At 37.1% G+C, this 13,243-nt stretch overlaps 1 protein-coding gene across 1 annotated transcript in view; it reads right to left on the bottom strand.

Moving 5' to 3' along the window:
* The window catches only part of FBN2 (fibrillin 2), a 2,449,070-nt gene that overhangs the window by 387,785 nt on the left and 2,048,042 nt on the right, over window positions 1-13,243 (bottom strand). The window contains exon 49 of the mRNA XM_044060803.1: window positions 8,525-8,650. Within this exon, the coding sequence (XP_043916738.1) occupies window positions 8,525-8,650 (126 nt within the window). The remainder of the gene's footprint in view (window positions 1-8,524; window positions 8,651-13,243) is intronic.

A 13,243-nucleotide genomic window follows, 5' to 3' on the forward strand; every position in this document is an offset into this window, starting at 1 on the left:
CATCCTTCTGTCCCTCCCACTACAGACCTCTCCCCTCACTCAACATACTCTCTTTACACTTACTTTCTATGAAAAGCTGTGGAACCATTTCCTTCCCCTGGAGTGGAGACTGTGGTTATTATAAATCATTAACTATATATTCCCACTCCAAGTCAGATAAATCATATAGCACATGTAACTAAACTACAGGGCTCACAGTGTAAAAGTCAGCTATGGGAAAAATCCAACATGTCTCGGAAAAAAAAGCTTTGAGCTAGGGTCCTAGAAATTCATTCAACTCTTAGAATAACATACATGGTATAAACTTGCATATTTTGAAATAAAACATCTGTTAAATAAGTCAAACCTTCCAATACAAAGTAAGTGCATGTTTTTAATTTACTTCAAACACATACATACTGCAAACCCCGTATGCACCCACTCAGATACGAGGTTTCATAGACTGTAGTCTTAGTGCAACATAACATAGCTACAGTAGTGCTCATACACTGTGAATAACTGGTTTTAGGGTTGCAGCGTCCTACACTAGTTAGTCTTACACATATGCTGTAAACTACGGTCGCTGCTTACAGAAAGATATTACACACTGCCATTTCTGATAACAGGCATGGGGTATACCATTCAGATTCCAGTGCAATGAACGTTGCATTCAGTGAACCCCGATCTCATATTATCAGTGAAAGTACTAAGTTAAGCACTACAAACCCCATTAGTGACTTCAAAGACACTCTTAATAAGGAATTGCTTCTAGCAAACAGGGTTTAGTTTGAACAAAGGATTTATAGTGCAATGTAAAATAACTTTTTAAAGATATAAACTGTTTAATGAGAAACATTTTGCCCAATGAACAACGTTTTTCCCATTCTACTCTAATTCATAGCTATAATTTATGGTGTATATTTCCTGCTGAGAATGAAATAACAGAAACAAATTGCTAAACATGATTTTTGCATCAGGAACATATGATTGTTTTCATTAGGACTGTTATCTGATCTATCCATTATGGAAATAATTTTAGGCAATGACGTTTTTTTTCATTTCAAGTTGTAGACAAGATGAACATCTTCAATAATTGTCTCATGGGATGCTATCATTTATTTACAAATGTAGCTGTCACACTACCTCATTAGGCAGAAATAAACAATTAAAAACTGAAAAATGAAGTATACATATATATAAAATTGGAATAAAAACGTTTTTTTCGAATTACGCAGAAGGTTTAAACAGTATAGCTAAGGGATCTGATCACAACTGTTAGGAAGTATTTATCCCCAATTTAACACAGCCTGTAAAACAAAACATAAGGCTCTTCCTTGGGGTATATACAAACTTGAAGTACTGAACACAGAATCACCTTTCCAGTTCTTTACTTAGTACTAAACTTGAATTTATGGATATTGTATGATCACTACTTATGCTTAAACTAAAAAAAATAAAGTGAGTGCAGGTATGATTTATAAACTGTGCTAAACAAATGGAGAGTTTTACATAAGGGGCCAGACTGAGTATCCCATACCAATACCAGTCGAGGCACTGCTTACATGATGTTCTTTTATTAATTCATTCTCTGGCTGTCTACTGAACAAATTTAGGGTTAGGGAGCCAGAGGTTATCCCAGCATTCACTGGGCACAAAGCAAATAAACTAATCCTGGCTAGGATGCATGATAAATAAACTCGATCACAGACACACACACACACACACACACACACACACACACACACACACACACACACACACACACACACACACACTTACTGGCACCTAGTATGCACACTTCCAGGAAAGATTACCGATTCACCTACAGTATGCCTTAAGGGATGGGAAGAAACAAGAGTACCCCATGGCAATATACAAGACACAGTTAGGAAATACAGACTTCAGACATAAGATATCCCATCTGAGAGTTTTGTCCTTAAGTGACCTTATATACTGTATACTTCTTCCTGATGACAGATATGTAGTTAATTGCTGTTTGCCAGATCATTTTATTTTTGCTTTATCTTTTTTGAAAGAAAAGTGACCAAATACAAACATATAGTATTGAGCTATGAGAGGTCATATGAATGTGATTATGTCATCTTGGGAATGGAAGTGCTTTGGCAAGGTTACACCACCGTTTTACTAAAATACAGAAATTATGAGGATTTTAACTTTGGTTTGGAGTTTGGAATTGATACAGAAGTTGAGTCAGAAGATGATAAAGTCAATTTTCCATGGCTTACACTGTATTTCTCTGATTTTGAAAACATTCAGCCCTATATGTCTGAGCTTCAAGTCTTACAAAATGAAAGTTTTAAGAAATCTGAAAGAGATCCTGCAAGTATTCATGAAGATCTTATGAACAGCACTTCTTAATGAACCATTTATAATAATACCTAATGCTAATTAGGAAGTTGATTTTCATACTTATATTGCTAAAGTTAGTGTGCAACGACACTCTTGTATAGGAAGAATGATGCCAGCATGGTATTCGTTCAGATGCAGTTTTACAACATAACACAACATATTCCATGTGTAAAAGGGTGTAAGAGCTGGATAGTATTTTCAGTCAGGGCTGGGTGAGATCACTAAGAAATGTTTCTCTCTGCGCTGTCAGTCATCAGCCTTCTACTAACCGATTGGGTCAATCATTCCTCTTCACTTGGGTGAGGTTGACCAGGAGGGATCATTATTTAGAAGCCATTTAGAAGCCATCAGTAATGGTTAGAACTTTTTCTGTTTTTTTTTTTTTTTTTGGCCGTACTTCCTTGTATGCACCTGCTGAAGTGTCATGGAGGGCACGTCAAATGAGCTGTCCATGGAGGACCTTCCCTCACTTCTGCAGGGGACTATTCTTCCAAGCAGCTCTGGCCCTCCCCCAGAAGTACTTGCCAGTGTTTTTTTGTTCTCCACTGAGGAAATCACATTACTTTTAGTGCCCCCAAGTATACACTCTCCTCTCCACCTCCTGGAGAGACAAGCAGGCCACACTCCCCCTCACTCATTTCCCTCCCAGCTTGTCCAGTGCTGGGGCCACCTGATGAATCCCACTTACTTGGGCTGTAGTCAGGTCTCCATCTCTCAGTGTTACAGAGGCAGGCAGAGGTCAGCAAGATAGTGGCAGCTCACCATAATTTCTTTATATGTTTCAGGTTTGTCACATAATAGCCAGCCTACAGAAATATCATTTGTTGGGTTTCTGTTGGGTGTTTTGAGAGGTAATACTAAATGATTGAGTTAAATGAAGGTCCAAGGGAGAATAGGGTAGACTTTATGCTTTCAGGTTAGTCTACATATGTCACCTAAACTAACACCACCACATTGCTGACCTAAGGTGTATACTTGGTTAAAAAAATTCTTAAATAAACTGGTGGATATTGGTAGTGGGTTGGGGGTATGGCTAAGTAAAGTTCTGAGTAATTTACAGAACACACAGGCCAATGACTGGTATGCCTTTGAAAAACTTCAGTGAAACATGCAGGTATTGTTTTGCTAGTACCCCCCCCCCCCCAAGACACACACAGTTTTGTTTATTGGTCTATCTCCTCTAAAAAACAAATTATTTAATAGTAGTTTGATAGACTGAACTTTTGTTAAGCTGTGCTTTAATTATAATGGGATTATCAGAGTTGTTTTAGAGAGTTACGCTTCAAGTCCATAAGTTTTATTAATCATGCTGCCTAACCATTAAGCCTTTCTGTGTGTGTGTGTGTGTGTGTGTGTGTGTGTGTGTGTGTGTGTGTGTGTGTGTGTGTGATGTTGTGCAGGTTTGTTGAGGCATTTTGACTTTGATTTCATTATGTGGTAATTTGTATTCACAAAATATATTGTTCTCTGTTTAGGCATGTTTGGTGTTAGCTGAGGGAAGGCCATGGGAGAGACCGGCTTTGTTAAATTGGTAATAAATACAGCTGAGAGAATATCATCAGCTACAGATGTGGACTCTGCAACAGTGCAAATACTTCTTTAGGTATGATGTCTGTTTTCCACTGCTTTAGGTGGGTTTTAATTATTAGACTGGATAGCAGGTGAGTGTTTGGAGCAGAGTGAGGCAGGATGCCATGCCATACCTTTGATACCTGAATTGTGTAAATGGCTGATATAAATTAATACATTAATGGAGCACAGAAAGAGCTGTAGGGTGCACAGCAGTAGGTAAAATGGAGCACTGATGCTGACAGTAACATGGGTAGGTTGTGGGGATAAAAGAGTGGAATGCATTCAGGTGTCTAACTGCTCACTGCTTTTCTTGTTGATTTATTCCTGAGATATTGTGAGAAAGGTATTATTTTGTGCAAAAGTACAGGCAACAATAACATAGGGCTGGATACCTGGGTGCTTCTGGCTTATGTTGGTCTCTAAGACTTAGGTAGTTTAGGATTCTAGTCAGTGACAGTTACTTAAATGAGGAAAGAGGTAACATAGTAACGAAACCTACTATTTTCTGTGACTTTAGCATTCAGAGAAGAGGACCCTTTTCCATAGTTCCCTGGTTGCTTACCAGTTCAAGTCTGGAATAAGTACAGGGAAGGGTCTGACTCAGCAGAATCTGATTTACTTAGAACTTTGAGCAAAGAGGAGAGTCAGAAAAGAAACACTATGAGGATAATTGTGGGACTATGAAGTATGAGTCAGCTTAAATTATGGAAATTCGGTATGGGGATACAAACAGGATACGGTAATTATAAATGGGCGTGATTTTACATTAAATCAGCAGTAAGTCAGCATTGCATCAAAATGGTTTGGATTTAAGTCAAAAAACTTCCCCTGTTTTGAATTTAACCACTTCCTGTTTACCAACATTTCAAAAATTTGCTATGGATTCTTAGATATACTACTTAACAAACTATTACTAACTACATTTCAGTGTTACACAAGAACCTGCAATTGGAATTCCTGTTCAGACAGAATGAAGTTTAAAGCAAAATGAAGCAAAGTCCAGAGATGGAGTTATGGAACAGATCTTGAAATAACAATCAAATCAATCAACTAACTGAGTGATACACTTCATTTAATTTATAAAACACTCTTCCACCATAGGTGCAGTACAAAATAAAAAAAAAGACATAAAACAATGCAAGCATGATACTATGCCTGACACGGTACCAAAGGGTAATAATCTGTGTATTCAGTGCTATTACTAAAGCTCTGGAATCAAGTTATATTCATTTTTACTTCCCTCCAGTCCTTATCAAGAATGCAGAGGAAGCATTTTCTTTTTTGAATGTTGTGCCTCCCTCCCATCTCTGACAAGATGTGTGAGGTGCACAGTTTTTTTATTTTATTTTCTGCCACCCACTCATCTTTGTCAAGATGAGGGAGGAATAGAGTAACTTTTGTTTACTTCCCTAGTGGTTCAGTAGGAGTGCTATAAGGACTGACAGCTTTGAGTGCCAATAGAATGCTCTGCCTGACCATTAAATGTCATCACCAGTTAGCAGATGTAAGATGATCAGACATCGTCCATCTCAAGATGTGAAGATGCAAAGAAGTGTTTTGCGTATCGCTGTGTGACAGCCATGACAAGCATGAGGAACAGGTAGAGTGGACCTCATCTCTCTCTTCTTTTTAACTAGTAGCGAGTACAAAAGTTTTATTTTCTTGATACTGAGGGTATATATACATGATACAAGAAAGTTTTTTTTGTATAAACACTTCTCAATGCTTTAAATGGAGGATGGCTCTGTATTTGGTTAACCAGGTATTTTAATTTGATTATGAATATTTTAAGTGTTAGCTTAGCAAAGTGAATATGACTTTTAAGCTGTGATGTGTTAAATGAACGATAAACCTAAGTGATATGTTTTCAGAGTCACTCTAACCTAAACACTATATATATTTAAGGACCACTTCTATCAATATTTGTATTTGAGTTTCCAGTGAGTGGAGCTGTGACTAAACATTAGTAAAACTAAACATGAACTGGAGTATTCACTGTCAGCTGGATTGCCAAATTTCTTTATTAAAAAAGAAAGTGGTTTCATCTCAGTACAAATAAATGATACTTTTTCACTCTAGTCATAAAAGTCACATGATATACAATGGCCAGTGAACATCATTTAACTCAAACACCATGACAAAAAGTTTAAACATTAAAAAATAAAGCCCCCACTGTCAGCAGATTTTATCAAAATAATGTCTTGTTTCCCCCACAGTTTGTCATCCAAATTCCCAGTAAATATTACACTGAGCTGTTTCAAAACATTAGTAAAACTAGTAATATATTTCTGGTGTCATTCTGAACCATACATTTTAACTATTCAGAAGCAACTCTGTTTATGGAAATTTTCTGGGTACCCAGTTCTTTACTCATTTGACAAGTATGCAGCAATTTGACAAATTTTGTCTAGGAAGATATTTTTGAAGGGGGTGTCTTCTTAAAGATCTTCCAACATGTTGTCCTTAGATTGTATTATCTTCAGAGATAAAGATAAATTATGTAGCTAGTGTTAGCTAATTATATGGCACAAAGTGTTATGAGCACAGAAATTTACAGTGACAGTACTCTACCAACCAAAGAAAATTATGCCAATGCCTATACTGGTGGTAATCGTATATGTACAGAGAAAATAGATTATTTATATCTATACAAGAAAAGGAACATAGGCTGTGTAACAATCCAATAAGTATGTTACCTGATGTTGATAGTTATGAAGACCCTGTGCCACCAGTCCAGAAGATCAGGAGTAGAAAAAGGCACATACTAGAAGTGGACAGTGAAAGTAGTATTGTAAGAAACCGCAGACTGATTGTGTTATTTCTGCTAACTCTAGCAGTCAGAGAAATAATAGGAGATGGACACTGGGGGGAGACAAGGACACTCTTGTTTGATTTTGACTAGAAAAACAACACCATCAATAACAATGTAGAAGTTAACACAAACTGCCTTCAAAGTTAGACATCATTGCCACACATTGTGGAAGCACATCAAGAAGACATATTGGTAATGGGTTATTCAGTGCTTGGGGGTGAGGATACACCCCAAAACTACGTAAACTTAATGTGACTATTAGTGCATTAAAGGGATACAGACTAAGGGACATAAAGACACTGCTTTGTGGTAACTGGAAATGTTTTAATGTGGCATTATGGATCAGTAGTAATGAAACATGATATGCTTCCATCCTAGACATCACAAATGATATTGAGGAGATTATACAACTATGCAAAGGTAAACAAGTGAGCTTAACTTGTATCAATGTCATCCCTTCCCCACAATTCAAGTTAAAAAATCATAGGCCATGGTAACAGGATTACTCAAAGTACTGTACATCTGCAAGTGGCAACAGCAGTCAGTCAGTGCTTCTAGCTATTGTTAAAAGCCCTTTATATTCAGGGACATAGGCATCCACTTTGGCTGCATTTGGAAGGTGGGATACATGAAGACTAACTATAGCATTTGAAAGTTAATGAATGTGATAACCTGACATCCTCTGTAGTTGTCAAAGATGATTGCACAGTTAAATCTTTGTTAAAAAGGAATGGCCTGGTATAATAAACTAGAGGCAGACTGTACCACATCACTACAAGTTATACAATACAAATAGGCATACACAGCAAAATGAATTGAACAATTGACCACCGAGGGACAACAAGGCTGACTGTCTTAACATGTGATGTGCTGGGGCTGAGGTGCATATATTACATAAAATGCAGTACAACTGAACACATAAAAGTCAATGTAAATTTTCAGAGCTATTCAACATTTCATTTTGTTTAGATAAATCTGTGTGAGGACTCCCACAACCTCAGATCAGGACCAATGCCATTCAATAGCATTGCTATTCTCAATTTACAAAGTGCTACAAGGCCATCAATGAGCAAATTTCCTTTCCTGTCTGCCAGGTGTGTGTATGTATGAAGAAGCCCACATGAAAAATATTTCACAGAATGACAAAGTAGGAGCCCACAAACTTATGCACATATGGGGCAATAGGCATCATCCTGGAGTAGATGTATAGCAGAGATGTTCTGGTCCACACCAACAGCAAACTGATACTTTTTACCCACGCAGTGATGTCTGTTGTCACCAACTCATGCAGAACACAAATTCATTACTGAACCCTGACTGCTGACAATACCCATTGGCTGTTCCTGATTTTGTAAAATATCTCTGATGTTGTCCCATATTTTTGCCCTGTCCCTTTTAACATTTTTGATTTTCTAGTAAATCACTGAGGATTACAGTCAGTCAATAATAAAAGTCATTACAGTTTCAAACTTGTTTCGTAACTGGATGTTAATATTAAAAACTGCTATTCTGTTAACTTTTTAAGTGAAGTACAGTGATATTTAAATATTTTCCTGATTTTGGGCTTTTGCCTTCATGTCATTTCTGGCTTTGCTCACAGTTCTTGAACAAAGAATTTGAGACATATGCTGCTGACACAGTGTGAGCTGTAGCAGTCAGCATTTCAGTGTAGTGCCAGCTGACTTCACAAAATCTCTTGTACAATTTTATCATATTTTATGCAACTACAAATCAAACACTTATTCTGTTTACTGCCAAGATGAACATCAATCAAAGAAAAATAAAACTTACCAAAACATCGCTGTTTATTCTCTGACAGGACGAAGCCAGGAGGGCAGACACAGTGGAAGCTTCCAGGGGTATTAAGGCAAGTGCCAAAAATGCAGAGACTAGGATTTTCAGAGCACTCATTGATATCTAAAAGAGAGAAAGAATCACTTGCCAGTTACATCAATACTCCTAAGGTAATGCTTTTGGATGTAATGGGTTTTGATTTCTCTGCTTTGTTTAATTATTAACATTCTACCCAGAAACACCAAAGAGACATTCTTCTTTCACAAGCTTTTCTGTTGCTTTCAGAAAAGTCTGCATATGTAGTCTTAACAGTCATGGTACCTTTTAGTGAATCATGCTTCGCAAGACAATTTCAGCTTGATTTCCATTCCAAACACACACACACACACACAAACACGCACACACACGCACACACACACACACACACACACACACACACACACACACACACACACACACACACACACACACACACAAAATCTAATGCCCAACATGAAGTGGCTTTAATATAACCTACTCCAAAGTTACACAACTTTGGAATGTGTTAAGTAGTTTTGTGGAAGTAGCCTTTCATTTAAGAATTTCTAACTGGTCAAATTAAGATATAATGGGTCCTAAACCTACACCCAGTAATCTTCACTATGTAATGGCCATTCTCCTAAGCAGAGATTGTGCATGCATGAAGGTAACCACATTTCACCCCTTCTGCATCTAATGGCAGTGTGATATGAACATATATTATTTTTCATTAGGGCACTTTTCCGATTTGGTCTTTTCTACACCCCCCCCCCCCCCCCCACACACACACACACACACATGCAACATGCTTGTATGGTTCTTAGCTCTAGTACCTGTTTTTCTTGTAAAAGTATTTTTGTGTATTCTCTTTAAGTGTACAAATAATACATGCAGAATAATATCATGAGAAATAGAATCTTTGATGCTTATCAAACAATAAGACAAGAGGAAGACAGCTCAATGGTATAGAGGGGCAGTGCCTTGACTATGACCCAGAAGACATAGGTTTGTTTAGCAGCCCAGCTGCTGCAGGAACTGGTGATGATGAGGAAGAAGAAGAAGAATGACAAAGCAATGCCTTCTTGCCTCTCTTAGTGGGGAGGGGGAGAGGATGCAAATGTCTGGGAAACACTCTCCATGTGAAAATCCCCTTGGAGACCGAAGACATGAAGTCTTTGCTTTATGTGCAGGACCTTCTGAGATAGTTGCATCTGTCCCAGCGAGAGAGAGAGAGAGAGAGACACACACACCTTTACCAAGGCCCATATTATTGTCAGTTTTTGAGCATGATACTAGAAATGCATATAAGGAGTTGTTATAGATTAAAATAAAACCCTGACTCCCCAGACAGTATGGTAGCACCAGTCCATCACTCAACCCTCACACTTGAGAGGACCAAATGAGTAGGGGGGTTAAGTTCTATTGTTCATAATAAACTGTCAATTCTTTCTGATTATATTACTAATCTTTGGACTGTCCACTGAATATGTGGTTACAAAATGTACAAAACTAGTTTGCTGCTGATGCATATGGGTGTCAGATATACCAACACTGTAGTCCAGTGTACTCAAATTATTGTCTACTCCAAATTCCGCCATTTATAAATCTGAATTTTCATGGTGCAGATTCAATGAAGTTATATCAATACGGTGCTTACTTAAGAGGAAATCGTATGAAAGGTGATCATCCTTGCAATTTTTTATTATTTATTTTTTTATTTATTATGAATTTTCATGTATTTTTATGTATTTTATTATATTACTGTACTTTTAAGAGTAATTTATTAGTCTACTAGTTAATCAACATGCGCTTAGGTTGAATAAGATTTGTATCTGTGATTTTAGACAACTGTTGCTTTAAGAGTTTGGAGCCATTTATGCAGTGGAGTTGTCATGTGATTTAGAAGCTTATATAAGAGCTAATTTTACTTGGCAACTTGTATCTGAAGAAGTCTGTATGCTTTTAGATGAAAGCACTTATTTGTTTTATATTCTGACTATTAAAATTCATTTTACACGTTTATTGAGCTCTGGGTGTTCTCCAGCAGAGTTTTCAGCATTTTGTATTAGTTTGTTTGGTTTGTTGCTCAGTATGTCAGTCTTTGGTTTTGGAAACCAGAGGCCAGAGAATACTGTTGATTTGGGAGCCATAAGTGATTCCATTCACAGTCTTACTTTTACTTTGTTAGTGCAACAGTTGTTGCAATGTTTTCCTTTCCAACAAGGGGAGCATTCTCAGAGCAGTTAGGTATGTGTTATCTCACAGGGGAGCCAAATGGATTTAATTACACCAGCACAAAGGCAAGCATGTACTCCATTTTTACCTTCTGTTTCTTGGCATAGTTGTGAGTCTTTTAACTTGGATTCTTGGCTTAATAGACTGCTTGATAATTACAACACAGTTATGGTCAAGGCACAGACCCTTGACCAGCAGTTAACGGACGTTTATAAAAAACTGTTGATATATCAGAAACTTCAGCAAGAGAAATGGTATTCTTAAGAGTCCAATAAAGCCCAACAGATTCCTAAAGGGCTAAGAATGTGGAAGTTTTCTACTGGCTTGGTTCAACCTTCGACCTTATACCAGGAGCTCCTAGCCATGTTTGACTGATATGGCTGTGAGCTAATGGAGCTCCTGATTAAGCATAATTTAAGAGATATTGCATTGTACATAGACATTACAAAATGGGATAAATCTATCCATGAAGATCATTTGTTTCAACAATTAGAGCCAAGATTCACATCCATTTTTATGGAAGTGTACGGTATCTGTTCCAAAATCTAGCAGTGAAAACTTAAGAAGGTTGAATGTGATTTGAAAGAGTATTCGAAGGGGAGAGCATACTTCAGCCACCTCGACATATTCATCAGGAGGTACCCCAGAGTGGAGGGCAGTAGCACATATTTTAAGAACAGAGTGGGGAATTGGAGCAGCACCCTTTGGAGCATGGTCAGCTCAAATTCGGAACAGGATGAACAAAAACCAGGACAACAACCAGGACCATTATCAGAATGAGAGCTTTTCCTTGAACAACAGGGGGAATCAGCGGAAACAAAGGAGGTGACTGTTTCACATAATTGCAATGTTATATTTAATTCTACTTGTGATTTTAAAATATTTAACTACAGTTCAGTTGATTTACATAGATCTCATGCTGATTTATTCGGTATGGGCCAGTCATTTGTACCAGCTAAGAGGGTGGACATACCCAGAGTTGTTAATGAACTTAAATTGTATGTCAGAAAACTCAATCTTCAGTATATGAAGGCCCATCATGATTTGACTGATAATGAACTGAATAATTTGCATATTCACCCAGTACATAATAGCCAGTACATTCAATCCAGAGCTTTATCCTACTCTTAAATTATTTGAGCAGGTTTCAGAGATGCATTTTAGACATTTGAGAACTATGCAACCACCAAATTCCTGGCACAACCTTTCTAAACAGCAATATAATATTTCAAAAGAATTATGAACAGAACTGAATTTGTGATTTATGTGCCTGGATAAAGGTGGTGGGCTTGTCGCCATGCATCGGTTTGACTATGAACGGCATATGTTTGATTTATTGTATGAAAGTACTTACACAGAAGTCAGTATTAATGAAGTCTATGTTTCATATCATAAAATAGATGTTGCTTTATATGATATGCTTATGCAGGGCTAAATTCAACCAGATGAGTATACATTTTTATCTATCAAGGAACCTAGGACTCCAGCAATATTTGGCATGCTGAAAATCCACAAGAATGTGGACTGTCCACCTTTTCAATGTTTCATGGATGGAGGTATGTCAAAATCAAGTTTTATAGCAAAATATGTTGATTAAATATTGAATCAAGATGTTTATAGCATTCATGATATTTGTAAGGACTCATGGGAGTTCCTAAAAAGGGTTAGTCAGTTAAACAATGTTTCTAATATTGTTTTTATCATAATTGATGTACAGGACTTATTTAGCTGCATCCTGCATACCACTGGTTTAGAATGTTTTTCAGAATATTTAGCTGAGAGTATGCATTTACCCCAGAATAGGAATGATACCCTTTGTGCCGTAATGGATATAGTTTTCCACAATAATTACTTCCTTTTTGAAGGCCATTACTTCCGTCAATAGAAGGGTATAGCGATGGGGGTAGCATGCAACCCAATTTATGCAAATATAGTCACGGTCGCTTGGGAAGAAAAACATTTGCTTAATAGTCAATATAAATGTTCTTTCAGCATGTACACCTGTTTTCTTGCTGACATCTTTGTAGTGTGGACAGATGGTAATGATAAAATTAAAGAATTTATATCTTACATCAATAATACGAACACCTATTTAAAATTTACACACAATATTAGTACAGAACATTTTGCATATTTGGATGTCCAGGTAAGAAAGGAGAATATTTCAGGAAATATGCAGGTTGTGTCTGAAATTTATAAGAATCCAACATATTCAAATGTGTTCCTACATTACATCAGTTGCCACCCTCAGCACCAAAAGCGGGCAATGATTAAAAGCCAACTCGTGAGGACAGCGAGGATGGTGTCTAGACATTTTGACTTCCTCAAAGATGTAGAAGAACTTTGCACAATGTTTTTGAATAAAGGGTACCTGGGGTCATTATTTAAATCTATTAGTGAAGAAGTGCAAATGAAAAGGATTAAAGGGATTTATACACCACTTCTGCACCATTAAAATTCAAG

Source organism: Protopterus annectens, chromosome 2.part0 (genome assembly GCF_019279795.1).
Source record: "Protopterus annectens isolate FY-2018-M chromosome 2.part0, PAN1.0, whole genome shotgun sequence".
NCBI classification, from domain to species: domain Eukaryota; kingdom Metazoa; phylum Chordata; order Ceratodontiformes; family Protopteridae; genus Protopterus; species Protopterus annectens.